Raw genomic sequence first — 16,159 nt, forward strand, 5'->3', positions numbered from 1 at the left:
GTTGGATGTAAAGAATGGCACAATGAAACATAAGGTTGTTACTTGTTATTTTTCCCACACCTCTTTGTGGCCATTATTCTGAGCAAGGCTCAGCTGTGTGAAGGCTCCTTCTTCTCTTTATCCTCCCTCATAAGAAATGTCAAAAGTAGTATTTAAAAGTACACTTAAGTATATATAATTAAAATATGTACAGCAAGTCCAAGATAGTGACCACTGGTGGGAAAAGTAAACAATTCTGTTATCCATCATTCCTAAATTCTTAATCTCTACTTACACACTGGAGTCCAGAGTTGTTTCCCCATGCTCTTACCAGTTATGCCCTGGGAATAGTCAGGGTACACCTGACTAATTTGTCTTCCACTATGGTTACCCAAAGCAACATTAACTCCCTGTCTGAGTCATATCATTCTATTTCTACAGAGAAGAATGCTATATTGGGACTAGCTTGCCAGTGATAGTAGGACAAGCAATACTGCCAGAAAAGATGTTCAACCCAGTATGCAATGTCTGTACAAATATTACAGTACTTATCAGCATATCTTGGGAGCTTTGAAAGAATTTTTCCCTTTGATTTGACCATGGGGCTAAAAACCTGTCCAGCTACTAGAGCATCAGAAAAATTCAAATATTTAGCTAAACAGAATTCTCTAAATATGTTTCCTACTCCCACGGGATTTTCAGGAACAGTCAGGCCATCTGCTGTCAGAGAAAAATCAAGTGTGGTTTAGGAAAAAAAATGGACAAGAGCCTAGAGAGACTTAATGAAATGGAAGCTTGTACATGCTGGAAAAAGTCCAATACTTGTAATTATTTTTTTAATATTTGAAAAGAAACTATAGGATTATTTATTCCTGTATGTTTACAAAATAAGTAGTTTCAGTGTTTGTGTTTTCAAATAAAGACTTTTAAATTTGAGTATTTTGAGTACCCTCTAACACAAACATTACAGCTTCCGCCCAAACTCAGAAAGGGAAAACAACTAATGCACTTTTCAACAAAAATCTGTTAAATCTTGCTGATCTAAACAGAGAAACCAATGTCAGTTTCCTTTTTCAAACTACTTTAGAAGACAATCTTTTTCCTTCTCTACAGTATTATGAATAATTGTGCACAGCCATACAATCAATTCATGATCTACCACACTTGTTTTCCGATGAGGAAGCAGCAGGAAATTGCCCCTCTCCATGCAATTTTTTGATTGCTTTAGGCAACAACCATCTCCTGGGCTTACACACACTGATGTGACATTCTGTGTCCATGACTCATTCCTACCCAGACAGTGCAGATGTGAGACAAGGGAGGACCCAAAGGATCCCTATTCAGGGGCAGGTGATGATCGAACACAGATCCAGAGCTCTGCCTGAGCTCCCACCAGCACACAGCAGTCCCTGACTGTCCTCCCCATGACGTGCCTCTGCTACAGAAAGGGTAAAGCCCAGCACCGCCCTCTCCTCCAGGGCAGGCTGTGCCTGTACAGGCACAGGCAGGGTGCTCACAGGGCTGTTCTCCAGCTGCCACTGGTCACTCACTGCACCCTGAGGCAGAGAGTGTCAAGGAAAAGGAATGTGAGAACATGAACTGACCCTAACAAACTCACTTGTTTACTTTGCAAGTCTCTGTTTACACAAGAAAAACATGGAAGTGAAACATTTTAAAAGCATATTTCCCAATTCAAATGAATAGTAGTGAAAATCAGTGTAGAAATACAGTTTTAGATCTAGCCACACCCCTCATTTTGTGTCTTTTTGCATTATGAAGCTTTGACACTTTGTTTTAACCTCAAGGAATTTCAGGAATGGATCAAATGGGTAAATCAATGCTAGCTTGATTTCTTGGTGCCATATAAGCAATAACACAGACACATCCACAGTGATAGTGTTTGCAGCATATGCAAACAAAAATAACTAAGCTGAGAGAGAAGCTGGGATAAGTATCTTTCACAGATACCATTCCAGCACTGACATAAGATCTTCAAGTGGCCTTGGGAAAGTCACTTCACTTCTCTGCCTCAAGGCTGGCCTGAAAAAATAAGCATTCTGTACTCTAAAGACTGCTGCAAAAAACATTTAAAGAGCTGTTTCCAAACAAATTACTAGATACCAATATCCTTTCTGTAGGGAGACTTATTTAAATGTGGAACAATTGCACAGAAAAGAGTTTAAGTGCCTTCATAATCTGATAGGCTCCTGTGTGGCCATTCATACAGGTGGTTAATGCTTTGCAGCATGAAGTAAGACTTAGATAACTTCACAGACAAGTCCCAAAATCTTTGGGAGAACAGGTTGCCTGCCCACAGCTCTCAGAAACTTGTATATAATTCGAGAGCCACCTGGTGCTGGGGAATCAGGCAGAAGACAAAACATGGGCTGTGTTGTAGGTTTCGGAGAATGTAAATGAACACAAGTAGCAAGTTTGCAAGCTCTGCTGTCTAACAAGACTGCACTGATCACCTAAAATACTCACCACAGCGTAAGAACCCACCAAAACCCTAATCTGAGGATAATGCTTGATATTGAGCCTTTAGTATGCTATCTTAGCAGCTTCTCCTCCTTTTATGTTTTTGGTAAAAACCTCTTAAAAATAAGAAAATTTACTGTTTCATCCTATCACAGGTTAAAATATTACATATGCAGCTAATTTGCCTGTAAGTTCTCCTAGAACTGTGTTAGTATAACTAAAATATGATGATGATATTTATATTGCAGTTGTTAAAACAGGTTGTGAAAGTATTTGTAATATCACAATAAAAACATATTCTCTAAGCAATTCAATCCTGCAACTGCACAGATTTTGTGGCAGAAATAAAAAAAAGGGTTTACCATTAGTAAAAAATATTTGTAGCTTCCAATATTCTTCTTCAGTCAGAAATTTCAAGTCTTTCTGTCGTTCCTTCAATAGATCTTGTTTATCCAAAATCCATTGTAAGCTAAAGGAATGGAAAATAATTTCAGCAACAATTTCAACATTATACTGAGTATCTCCTGTACAAACAGAACTGGATTAAGGTATGGGGCTACAGGGCTGGGACTTTTAACCAAGCCACACACAGTCTTCTCAAGCAAAGGTTCAGACAACTGAAAAAAACCAAAACAAAACAAAAAACAAAACCATGAACTACCAGAGGCTAAGATCAGCCTCTACCTGTAGCAAACTGAGCTGGCTGTGCAGCTCTTACACCCTGTCAGTCACTAACAAGGCTTCTATTGCAGTCAGTACATCACAGGCACCATTCTAACCTCGACACACTCAGCATGAAGTGTTTTAGGGCAGAATTACAGAACCAGTTGGGTTGGCAAAGACCTCTGAGATCATCAAATCCCACCTATGACCAAACACCACCACGCCAGCTACACCAGGGCACCAAGTGCCACATCCAGTCTTTCCTTAAGCAGCTCTGGGAACAGTGAGCCCACCACCCCCCTGGGCAGCCCACTCCAGTATCTCATCACCCTTTCTGTGAAGAAATTCCTCCTAATCATAGAATCATAGAACCGACTGGGCTGGAAAAGACCTCCGAGATCATCCAGTCCAACCCTTGGGCCAACTCCAGTCCATTTACCAGATCATGGCACTCAGTGCCACGTCCAATCTCAGTTTAAAAACCTCCAGAGGTGAATCCACCACCTCTCTGGGCAGCCCGTTCCAACGTCTGATTGCTCTCTCTGGAAAGAATTTTTTTTCTGATCTCCAACTTAAATTTCCCCTGGCAGAGCTTAAGCCCGTGCCCTCTTGTCCTATTGCTGAGTGTCTGGGAGAAGAGACCAACCCCCACCGGGCTAGAACTTCCCTTCAGGTAGTTATAGAGAGTCATGAGGTCACCTTTAAGCCTCCTCTTCCCCAGGCTAAACAATCCCAGCTCTCTCAGTCTCTCCCCATAGGACTTAATGCTCCAGTTCCTTCACCAGCCTTGTTGCTCTTCTCCTACTGTCAACCCAAGCTGACCCGCGGCCTCCGCACCGCTGGGGAACCACCGTGCCAGAGCCCAATGCCCGTCCCCGCCACTGGGGCCCGGCCCGGGCCAGGCGGGGAACAAGGACGCGTCCCCTCTGCCCGAGCGTCTCCAGAGCGGGGCCGGCCCGAGCTGCTCACACCCAGCGGCGAGCAGGCCCCGCCGCCCGCCCGGCGCTGCCCGCCCGCCCGCCCCGGGCCTCCCCTCAGCGCCGCGCCCGCCCCCCGGCCCGGCCCGGCCCGCAATGAATGGGCAGAGCGCGAGCACGGCCCGCAGCACCCGTGCCCCGCGGCCGCGGCACCCACTAGTGCGAGCTCTGCCAGAAGTTCCCGGCCATGGGAAGGAAGGAACGGAGCGGAGCGCGGAGGAGGCGCCCGGGCCCGCAATGCCCCGGCCCCGCCGCCACAGCAACGCCGCCCCCGCGCCGGCAGCAGGAAGGAGGAGGCGGCGCCGCCGCCGGCCGGCAACACGCGGCACCGCCAACCGTTCCCCCCAGTGCGGGTTCCGGTCCCGCAGCGCGCCCGGCTGGCGCACGGACACTCCTCGGGACGGGCTGGAAGTTGGAAGGGCCATTCCAAACCCATCCAGTCCCTTTCCCCTGCCAAGGGCAGGGACCCCTTCCACTAGAGCAGATTGATCAGTGCACCGTCCGACATGGCCTTGAGCACTGCCAGGGTCGGGGCATCCACACCTTCCCTGTGCCGGTGCCTCACCACCCTCACCGGAAAGGATTTCTTCCCTATGTCCGATCGAAACCTGCTCTCTGCCAGTGTGAAACCACTGCGGTCTAAATTCAGAACCAGGATTCTCCCAGTTGTAAGGTCCCAGTGTTATGGGTTCACCTAGGTGGGCCTAGATTTGGGCCCTGAAGTGTGGACTAGGCCGAAGCTGTCAGCTGACTTGAGCTGGGCTGAGCTAACAGCTGACCTCTTCTAGCCAGTAATTTTGTATTCCATACCACATTATGACATCATCTCCAGGGAAGGAGGAACCAGTGTGGGAGTGGTTAAGTCAGTCGCTTCTCAGCCCTCCTCTTGGGAGGACGCACGATGCTGTCCCAGGGGGGATGGAGAGGACCAGGCCCACCACTGGCTCACAGGGTACCTCAGGAAAGTAAAATGTGTTGTTCTGGGTCTCTCCTTTCTGCTTGGGTTTGTCTCCCTGGGTAATAAGCTTCTTCTTAAGTAACGTGTAGTTAGGACAGTAGAATTTGTGTGTTCGTTAAGAAGTTGAGGTGGGGAACTTGTTGTTGCAGATTTGTGTGAGTGTGTATTTGTACTCTCTTCTAATTGTCTCTTTCTTTCTGTGAAAAATATATGTAGATTTAGTATAAATGCAGTTTGAAGTGTTTTTTTTTCTTTCCCCTCTCTTTTCCTCCCTTTCCCTGGTGTTAGGAGGGAGGCTTTTCTCTCTGTGCTTGGGGGGGTTGGCAGTTGCTTATCTCAAACCAAGACACCCAGAAAGACCAAGAGCTTGCTGGTCCTATGCTGCCTCCACCTCACCTGTTTCCCCTATAACTTATATGGTCCCAAGTGTTCAGGGCCCAACTTGCTCCATGATGGAATTTTCCTCATTGGAGAGAGACTCCATAGATGTTTTGTAATAATTCTAATTTAAAATACTAGAAGGGAGAACATGAGTCCAAATCCTTTCCAGTTTTCTTTCCATGCCCTTTCCTGTGGTGGCTCTCAGCTCCTGAGTGGGATCTGGGTTATACTAGTACATGGTATTGAGATGTATCCATACTGTGTGCAAAGGTGTATCAGTCATCTGAGATGTATCAGTCCCTGTGTTGCTGGGAAGGCTGGATGGATCCCAGCAGGAGCTGTGGGTCCTGTGCCTGCACTGCCGCGGGATGCAGCGCTCCTGGCATGGTGAGCCCAGAGAGAGGGAGAAGAGCAACGAAGCTGGTGAAAGGACTTGAGCATAGTCCTGTGAGGAAAGGCTGAGGGAGCTGGGGTTGTTTAGCCTAGAGAAGAGGAGGCTCAGGGGAGACCTTATCACTCTCTACAACTACCTGAAAGGATGTTGTAGCCAGGTAGGGGTTGGCCTCTTCTCTCAGGCAACCAACAGTAGGACAAGAGGGCATGGGCTTAAGCTCTGCCAGGGGAGCTTTAGGTTGGATGTCAGCAAGAAGTTCTTTATAGAGAGAGTGGTCAGGCATTGGAATGGCCTGCCCAGGGAGGTGGTGGATTCTCCAACCCTGGAGGTTTTTAAGGTGAGACTGGACGTGGCACTTAGTGCCATGATCTAGTAATCAAAGTGGGGTTGGATTAAGGGTTAGACTTGATGATCTCAGAGGTCTCTTCCAACCCAAATGATTCTATGATTCAGTTCTTCAAGCAGCACAGTCACTAGGGCAGCTACATCTGAGTTTTGTTGCAATATTAATAAAAAAGTGTTGTATTGTCACCTCCCAGCTGAACAAGCCTCCCTGGCATTTGGCAGGGCTGGGAGTGAGTGGCCACCAATGAGGGACCCTGGGCCTGTGGCTGGAGGCTAAGTGTCCACACTCCTATCACACACACTGGCCAACACCCCACTCTGCATTTGAGGAGGGGGCTGGTTAATGCCATTTGGCAGCATGTAGCAGTGCCTGCTGGCTGTGGGGGGCCTAAGAAGAGGTTCTGCGCCATGGGCAGGGTGAGGTGAGCCCCTGGGGTGGGCAAGAACAGCTGCGGCTGGGGTTGGTCGCAGGGCCCTGGCACATGGAGCTGGTGTGTGGTGTGCCAGCACAGATGCAGTAAAACAGACCTATTAGTTTCAATGTGAGCCAATATTTCACTCAGGAACATTTGCAATAAAGTCACTGTCTAAATCTTTAGGTTTTGCAGTTTATTGCCTCAGCTTTTCAGAGCAGTTTCCTAATTTGCTAATTAGCCCAGAGTGTTATAAAGGTGAAATTCCCGCAGCCTTGAAGGCAAGTTCTGCATAGGTTAGCTGGTGCCGGTAGTTACGTCTCTTCCTCTGCCCTGTCCTCCATATGCACCATATCAAAATTAATGGATTGAGTAAGTCAGTCCCAGGTCTGTTTCCTGTTTCCACACCCTCTTCTGCAAAATCAATGGTCTGACTTGGTTAACTCTAATGAGGACCCTCTACTGTGGCAGAATCTAGATTGGGGATTATATACTTCCCCATACAGGCACAAATATGTCATGCTGGGATGGGTGTATGTACTCATCCCTCTTGCAAGCCCTGTGTTTCAGGGATGAATGTAGACAGAAAAGGGAAGGCTGCCTGGACATAAGACATACAGACAGACAGCAGCTGGCAGCAGTTGTCGTAAAGCTCTCTCCCCACCTGGTCTCCCCATTCCATCATGAATACAGGCTGGAGTTCAGACTCATCCCTAAAAAAAGACTCAGCCCACAAAAGTCAACTGAGTTTCTGCCAGCAATAATGGTGGCAGCAACCTGGGCAGGGTGGAGTAACTCCTGGTTTGTCCTGCTGGAAGGGTTGTGCTGGGTACTAATGGTTGACAAGACCTGTGAGCACATTAGGATTACTTTTTTGCATGGTCTGAGAAAACCCGTTTATTCTGAAATTTGAGTATTCCTTGTCCATTCACACACAGCATACCATGCTTGCTCCTTAGGGGTTCTCCTCACAGTGAGCAAACTCTCTCCATCTTTGTCCATCACTTCAAATATCTGGACTTCATCAGCCTGAACTGAGAGGCTGTCTGCAGAGCCAGAAGTAAAATATCCTGCAGGCCAGCCAACACTAACATCACCAATAAGCAAGGAAATTTCTCCATTCAGCACAACTTAATATAGAAACTTCCTACATATTCTATAAGCAAATTATTGGGAAGATAATTAATGTAGTTCTGGGTATATTGTGGGATATTAATATATTAATAAAAATATGTTAGGCAAAGATGAGCCTCTCCCTGCAGCATACAAGACCTGCTTCATCTGAGCTTAGCCTTGAAACTGGCAGGGGCTAAGGACTGAAAGCAGCAAACCAAGAATTTCTGGGTGATGGGCACTTCTGGTGGTGAAGCACCCAGTGGTTGGCCTCAGACTGAAAGGCTTTTCAGACCCAGTGCTGCGGAACTCTGCAATGATCTGTTGCTGATGGTGTAGTTTACGTACTGGAGATGCGTTAGGACCCATGAAGTGGAGAGGGAAGGTGCATGGGATAAGTGTCTTTGCTGCCAGAACAGGACACCTTTCTTGACATGTCAGAGAAAATTCTAGGTAGAGACCCTGTTTGTAAGTAGGAATGTGAAGAGCGAGGTAGGGAAGAAATAATTTGCATACCCTTTATTTTTCCCTTCTCGGTGCAAGGAGACATGATAAAAACCAGGCTAAGTTTTGTGGGAAGTCTATGGAAGCTCTCTGACCTGACACCTTTCTCTAAAAAGTCATCCAGACGTTGCAGAGTATGGGAGAAAGACCTTAGCCCACTGTGTCAATGTCACAAAGAGGGGAATCAGATTGCCAGCACATGCCTTGGATCCCAGCCACCCACAACTGCATCACACTCAGCTTAGCACAGCACCCAGAAGCCAGCAGAGAGAGAAGCTGCTGTACAACAGAGAAGCCTGTCATTGCCTCACTGAACATACTAGAGCAACGAAAATAGCAGCAAATTACGTACTGCTGCTCAATAAGTTGAGCAAGCATCTCTTTATATTTTGCCATCCTTTTCTACCTGAGCCCTTGCCTATTTCCTGCTGTGATTCAGTATCTGTATTTTGTTACCTTGCATTGGTGTTTTCGGCTTCTGCGCGACCAACAGCCATCTGAACATGAGCCAGCAGTATGCCTGACTGGCCAAGAAGGCCAATGGCATCTTGGATTATATCAGGAACAGTCTGGCCAACTGGACCAGGGCAGTGATCATCCCTCAGTACTTGGCACTGATGAGGCCACACCTCAAGTACTATGTTCAGTTTTGGGACACTGAAGTGCTGGAACTTATCCAAAGAAAAGCACGAAGCTGGTGAAGCATCTAAAACACAAGTCTGATGAGGAGCAGTTGAGAGAGTTGGGGTTGTTCAGCCTGGAAAAAAAGAGGCTCACAGGGGACCTTATGTCTTTCTACAACTACCTGAAAGGAAATTGTAGCCAGGTGGTGTCAGTTTCTTCTCCCAAGTAACAAGGGACAGCACAAAAGGAAATAACCTTAAGTTGCACCAGGGGAGGTTTAGATCGAATATTAGGCAAACTTTCTTTACCAAAAGGGTTGTCAAATATTGGAACAGGCTTCCCAGGGAAGTGGTGAAGTCATCATCACTGGAGGTATTTAGAAGATGTGCAGGTGTGTTACTTGGGGATGTGGTTTAGTGGTGGACTTAGCAGTGCTGGTTTAACTGGATGATCTCAAAGGTCTTTTCCAACCTAAATGATTCTATGATTCTATGCTGCAGCATAGCAGGAAATAATTAGTAGGGACTGGGCAGGAGATTAACGATAACTATGATAAATACTACTGGTCCACTGCACACTGGGCACAGGGAACAAGTCTCCTTGCCCTGTATCTGGCACAGCAGGGATTGTCTAACACTGCTGGAATGGGAGCACTTGGCACCAGAGTTTTGCCAGCTTCACTCCCAGACTGTCCTCCCAGCAAGGCAAACCTCATATTGCATGATCCCATTTCACAGTACTGCAACAGACCACACCAGTACCAGAGTTGTGGAGGAGGAAACCCTCCCTGTCCCACAGACCCAGAGAGAAGAAAGGATTCCCTGAGGTGCACATTGACCTGCTCAGCCATCCTCTTGGTGCCCTACAAGAGGACATCCTTCCATGCTGGAGATCCTCCCTGCAGCTTGGCACCCAGGGGGCTCCCAGTGCTTTGAGGGGTCCTTCCCAACCCTGCAGCATCCCTTGAGCAAAAGAACAAAGGCTCCTTGACTGGGGCATGCTGGGGTTGCCTGTTGCCAGGCCAGAAGTCCTGTGGCTGGTATGGAGCCACAGCGCAGGGGGGTTGATGACTGTGTGTGATTTCCTATGTTTCTTGGAGAACATAGATGCCGCTGTGGCTTCATCTCCCTGGAGGCCCAGCTAGGAGGTGCTTTCCTGGGCAGCAGCATGGCAGGGGGCAGACAGGACAGAGCTTTTTCTTCTTGACATTGCTTTGCAGCCTTTCTGTTCCAGGAGCTGTGTAGAGGACCGCTTTATTTACCATGTCCTCTCACTGTGTTTCTGTCAAAACAAGCAAACGAAGATTTCATGAAACAGATGTACAGTGCTGCTGTGTGTGCTGATGTCTCCTGCTCAGCCTTGGACCTGGCTGCTGCTCTGAGGGACATCCAGATATAGGATGAAAAAATTGCAGCCAAGAACCTGCAGGTGAAATTATACTTTGTCGTGTTTGTGAGATGAAATTGTCTGTCAGCTCTTGCTGATCTCTTCCCTCCCAACCCCCCCTAATAAAACCCGTGACAAACATATTGAATATACTCAGTAGTCCATTGCTAGACATAAATATATACAGGATAGTTGGGTAATTTTTTTTTTCCCCAAATAAATGCTTCTTCCAATCCACATCTTATAAATAGCATGATAAATAGGATGATACGCAGTCAGATTTTTATTCCTGGGTCGTCCTCCACAATAGGAAATACAATATTTTCTTTATTTCCTTCCCTTAGTTGCACACAAAAAACAGTCTCTACTGATACTCTCAGGTTTTTCACATGTTTACATATTTATCTAATAACTGAAAACGCTACATATATTTTCACAGATCTGACAATAAGCATTCTCTTTTGCCCTCTGCTGTTTAATATCCCCTCAGGAAATGAATGAGTTGTACAAAACCAGATTTCCTGACTTTAATCAAGCTTCCACAAAACATACTGAGAATGTGAGACATTTCATGGAAGGAAGGGGAAAAGAAGTGTAAGTGGAATTGAAAACCCCTTCCAGCTTATGTTATGTCACTTCTAATGGAAGCCTTTGTTATGATTTCGCTAAGTTAGGTAATGTGACAGTTGTCTGATATTTTTCCCAATAATGGTGGTCTTCTAGGCTATATTTTGCAACAGGGGAGGTGGATTGGAGGAGTGGTGACCCTGGATGTGACCCCATGTTAAACCAGCAGGAAGTATCCACAAATAATGCTTATGCATATGAAATAAAAATTCAGCCCCTCAGTAGTGCATCTCAGCATAAGGATCCTGTTGGTTTTGACTGACAATTTCAGGGGCAAAGGATTTATATTGGAGAATTTATTTGAAGCACCCCTACACACAGTTCCCCTCTCAACACACACACACAGGAAACGCACTCTTGCAGAGGCAACCATTTGATATTTTACATAGAAGACATTCAGGATAATTTCATTAGATGAGGGAAAGAATTTAGGATAATGAGGCCTGAGTTTACAACATGAGTATAAATAACAGGAGACAGAGATGTTATGAAAACCATCAGCTCTGTTGTAAGAACTCCTTGATGAGGATAGATGGTTCAGCCACCTCCTATTGACCTTTGCTTAAAATAATTTTTAAAAATCATCAGCATTCCCACACAGTAGTCTGTTATTTCAAAGGGGTTTCCTTTCTGGTTCACAGACACTGTCATTTAACCCCAGCTCCTCTCAGTAAAACACACAGCACAAGTAGCATTTCAATGTTATGTTGGCTTGATTTGTTTTTCTCCTCTGGTCAGCTTGAAATGCATCATCCACTCTGATGGCTCAGTCTTTCCATGCAGGAGTTGGTGTGTGAGTCTGGATCGTGAGCAGCCCACCAGGCCCAGGCTGATATGAGTATTCAGGCTGTCCTTCAAACCCTGGGAGCCATGCAGATCAATCTGCAGGCCAGACACTGGGTGGCCCTCACATGGAGCAGGTGTCTCATCGGAAAGGGCTTTGTCTCCAGCAAAGACCAAGTTCCCAGAGTGACTCCACTGGGGACCTCTGCTGGGATATGAGTAGGGGACTGAAAGTCTCTGAGGTACACAGCACCTAACAGGGAGAGTTTGCCTCTCTCTTACCTCTTCACAAACATTCAGTTAAACAAATGTTAAGCAGTTTTGGGCAATGAAAGGCTTCCTGAGAAGTCAGGAGGCTGATCACGTCTACTTCCCAGCCAGGACAGGAGACCTCTCTACCTGTTGCCACACTTCTGTGTACCTTGGGGGACCCCTTCTCTAGCTAAACAACTTTTTATAAAATCATAGCATCATTAAGATTGGAAAAGACCTCCAAGATCATGAAGTCTTACTTTTGACCAAACAGCCCTGTGTCAACTAAACCATAGCACGAAGTACCACATCCAGTTGTTTCTTGAACACTTCCAGGGATGGTGACTTCCCCCAGCAGTCTGTTCCAATGCTTAACTCCCCTTTCAATGAAAAAAGTCTTCCTGGCATCCAACCTTAACCTCTCCTGGAGTATCTTGAGGCCATTTCCTCTTGTCCTGTCACTAGTTGCCTGGGAGAAAAGACCAACACCCACCTTTCTACAGCCTCCTTTCAGGTAGTTGTAGAGAGTGGTAAGTTCTCCCCTGAGCTTCCTTTTCACCAGGCTGAACAGCTCCTCAGGTCCTTCATCTGCTCCTTGGAGGACTTATTCTTTAGACCCTTCACCAGCTTTGTTGTCCTTCTCTGGACACACTCCAGCAACTCAATGTCCTTCTCGTAGTGAGGGGCCCAGAACTTAACAAGAACTCAAGGTGTGGCCTCACCAGTGCTGCTGCTGCTGATGGTCACTTCCCTAGTACTGTTGACCACACAGCTTTTGATACAAACCACAATGCCATTGACATTCTTGGCCATCTGGGCACACTGATAGCTCATGTTCATGCAGCTGTTGACCAGCATCTGCAGGTCCTTTTCCACTGAGCCACTTTCCAGCCACTCTTTCTCCAGCCCATAGCACTGCATGGGGCTGTTGTGACCAAAGTGCAGGACCCAGCACTTCACCTTATTAAACACCATAGGGTTGGCCTTTGCCATCAATCCAGCCTGTCCACATCTTTCTGCAGAATCTTCCTACTTTCCAGCAGATCAATGCTCCCACCTAACTTAGTATCATTCCCAGACTTACTTACTTGATCCCCTTGTCCTAATCATCAGTAAAGATATTAAATAGAACTGGCTTCAAAACTGAGCTTTGGGAAACCCCACTAGTCACTAGCCACCAACTGGATGTAGCACCATTCACCAGCACTCTCTGGGCCCAGACATTCAACCACTTCTTAACCCAGAAAAGAGTGCACATGTCCAAGCCATGGGCTGCCAGTGTCTGTAGGAGAATGCTGTGGGAGACAGTATCAAAGGCTTTACTGAAGTCCAGGCAGACTACATACACAGCCTTTTCCTCATCCACTAGGGTCACCTGGTCATAGGAGGAGATCGGTTGATCAAGCAGGGCCTGCCTTTCCTGAACTCAGGCTGGCTGAGCTTGATGCCCTGGTTATCCTGTATGTGCCATGTGATCACACTTAATCTGTTCCATAACTTTTCCTGGCACTGAGGTCAGACTGACAGACCTGTAGTTCCCTGAATCTTCCCTATGACCCTTCTTGTAGATAGGCATCATGTTGGCTAACTTTTAGTCATGTGGGACTTTCCTGATTAGACAGACCGATTATAAATGATGGAGAGTAGCTTGGCGAGAAGAGAAAGAGAAAGCACGTCTGCCCTGAGGGTTTTGGGTTTTTTTGTTTTGAGCTCTTGGCCCTTCCAAAGGAAATGATGCTGCTGTAAAATGGAGGTGGCTTGAAGCCGACCTCCCGCATAACATCAGGGATGCTCTGTTGTCACTCCAGGCTTGCAGAGGGGTTTCCCCCAACTCTGAAGGACCTCTCCTTCCTTTCTCACTATTCCTCCAGTTTTTCACTCAAAAATCTGCACTTACCCATCGAGAGAGCAGCTCCTCTGCCTTCAGCCTGACCCTTCCACCATTGCGGCAGTTGTGTCACTCTTATTAATCCAAATAAAATGAGGAACACTTATTTTCTTGCTTGACTCGGTCCCGTGGGACCTCGGGAGCCGGATTTTCTGCATGACTTCGTGAAGGTATCGGGTAACCTTGAAGCAACCCGGCAGGCGGGAAGGGGCTGCCGCTTCTGGTGAGCGCAGCCAAGCCTGGCCCGAGGAGAAACACCCCCTTCTCCAGCAAACCGCTGACATTACCAGAGAGAAATGAGCAGAAAACAGAAACGCGAGTTAATTAGTTGCGTCTTTCCCTGATCACACTTGAGAGACGCTTTTCTGAGGGCAGGCTTCACTGCTTTGCCTCTGTCTGGTAACAAACGGTTTCTTTGCAACTCAGAAGCTCAGAGGGGGCTTCTGAAACTATATAAGTGAGGAAGAACTATACAACCAAAGAGGGAAAATGCATCATTGCTGTGTTATGTAATTCCGTGTCTATATTCCCCCAGACAGGTTTCATCTATGACAAATTAAGCATATATTTCATATGCACGTCTTTTCCACCCAGGTTTGAGGGCTCTCAAAGGGAGTTTGAGAAACTGCCATGTTCTCGCCCCGGACTCCTACCGCCTCCAACACAAGAAGCCTCTGGAACCGGCTCAGAAGGGCCGCGGGACAAGGATGCCACACGCTGGCCCCCGACAGCATCTCGCAGCCGCTCCGCGCAACCTGCGGGGCCGCGCTGCCGACCCCGCGGCTACGGGTCGACTTTTCCTCTCAGGGACAGACTGCGGGGGGCAGCGCCGGCAAGACTGATATTTATAGAAATTGAGAGACACGAAGAGCGGGACTTGCTGTGACCACTGGCGCAATGGGACGGAGTGACAGCTTCAGGTGGGCCATGATGGATGAAAATCCAGATGTTTCCCGTCCTGTCAGCTCATCCTGGGGACAAGAGAATTTTTGATCTCCCGAAATTTAAAATTTGGGGTTTCTTACTTTGCAAGGTTAAACACTAGTGGAAAATCTCAGCCTACCGGCTACGGGACGCCCAGGCTGTAGGAGGGGGCCGTCCTTTCTCAAAGTTGCGGGAGCTTCCCACGGATCGTGCAGGGCTCAGCTCTGCAAGCTGCGTGGGCAGCAGGTGCAAACAGCTTGGTGTGGCTACCCGGTACCTGGGGGTGCAGCCACCTCGGAGGCTGCCTGGAAGGCTCCTAAGTGATGACAGGAAGTCAAGTATTCTCTCCATTTGGGCTTGCATTTGCAGAAGGTCCAATCCCACACTCAGCCAAAATCAGTTTCTTTGCCTAAGGCTTAGCCCTAAAGCCCGGAGAGCTGCTCTGCCTGACATAGGCTGCTGGAAACCTTTTCTCAGCAGTAGCTGAAAATGCACAGTCGATATTTGTGTTATGATTTCTTTTCAAATACCTCGGGACACGTGTTTAGAAACAATGGTGGCAAGTCCTTACTCGGGCAGAAATATCTATACGGTGGGCATCTTAATGTAGCTTTGAAATCGATAATTAAAAAGAAAGAGTTGGTTCGACTCTGATATTTTGAGCTGAGCACAGTTTAATTCAAATCCTATTTTAAGCGTTCAGTCTACGGATAATTTAAGGAGGCCAGCTTATTAAAAAGACCCTCCTGCCAAATACAGAGCCGTGATAGAAATATTCAAATATAAATAGGATTTTTCCTCCTGGCTGTGGAAGAGCTAACCCTTCTGTATGTGTGTGCCCGAAGTGTGCCCTTGTTTTAACATGTGAGATACACAGAGTGAGACAGAAACTTTGAGGTTAATCTGTCGTCTTCTTCTTCTAAATACTTATTTGAATATTTAGACTGAAAGATGATGACACTGGGGAAGTTGAGGGCAACGGTCCACAGGCGATCAGGCAAAAAAAAAATGGAATAATTTTATTTAGATTTTATTTTAATAGCACAAACAATGAATAGAAAAAAACAACATTATATCTACAGGCTATAACGAAAAATTATTCTTGACAGATGACACCTACAAGTTTCTTTGGTCTTATAACTCTGAACATGTAAAAAATTATGCATATTTCAGCGTCAGAATATACAATTGCAAAATAAACAGAAGAAAAAGAGCTGTACTTCTTGGAGTACTTGATAATCCCTAGATAACGTGAGTTTAACCTGCGTTATTCAGAATATCTAAATCAAATGCTTTCCTGTATCGAATATCTTTATTGGGTTAAAAAAACCCACCCAAAAGTCAAGTCACAGGGACCAGAGAAAGACCTTTCAGTTTGTCAAATTCATTAATTAGAGAGCTGCACATACTAGAGGAAGATGCGTTTTCTTGCTCTACTTCCCGCCCCCACCAACAATTTCACCATGAGGG

General features: G+C 46.6%; 1 protein-coding gene and 1 long non-coding RNA gene across 4 annotated transcripts in view; one reads left to right on the forward strand and one right to left on the reverse strand.

Annotated features, from left to right (window-relative positions):
* Positions 1 to 4,787, reverse strand: part of CCNC (cyclin C) — a 17,688-nt gene extending 12,901 nt beyond the window's left edge. The window contains exons 1-2 of one of the 3 annotated variants that reach the window (XM_071548805.1): positions 4,672 to 4,787; positions 2,820 to 2,926 (exon numbers count right to left, since the gene is read on the reverse strand). Coding sequence is in view for 1 of the 3 variants with exons in the window: in XM_071548803.1 (XP_071404904.1) it covers positions 2,820 to 2,926; positions 4,255 to 4,286 (139 nt within the window). In the remaining 2 variants the exon portion in view is untranslated. Of the gene's footprint in view, positions 1 to 2,819; positions 2,927 to 3,819; positions 3,878 to 4,254; positions 4,380 to 4,671 lie in introns of those variants that run through there. The other 2 variants (XM_071548803.1, XM_071548804.1) reach the window with 2 other exon arrangements.
* Positions 4,787 to 15,901, forward strand: LOC139668800 (uncharacterized). Its single transcript, XR_011697126.1, has 3 exons — positions 4,787 to 5,049; positions 10,124 to 10,257; positions 14,360 to 15,901. It is a non-coding gene; the product is annotated as an uncharacterized lncRNA (long non-coding RNA).
* Positions 15,902 to 16,159: the final 258 nt, after the last annotated feature.

The sequence above is a fragment of the Pithys albifrons genome, chromosome 2 (genome assembly GCF_047495875.1).
Source record: "Pithys albifrons albifrons isolate INPA30051 chromosome 2, PitAlb_v1, whole genome shotgun sequence".
In the NCBI taxonomy this organism is placed as follows: Eukaryota; Metazoa; Chordata; class Aves; order Passeriformes; family Thamnophilidae; genus Pithys; species Pithys albifrons.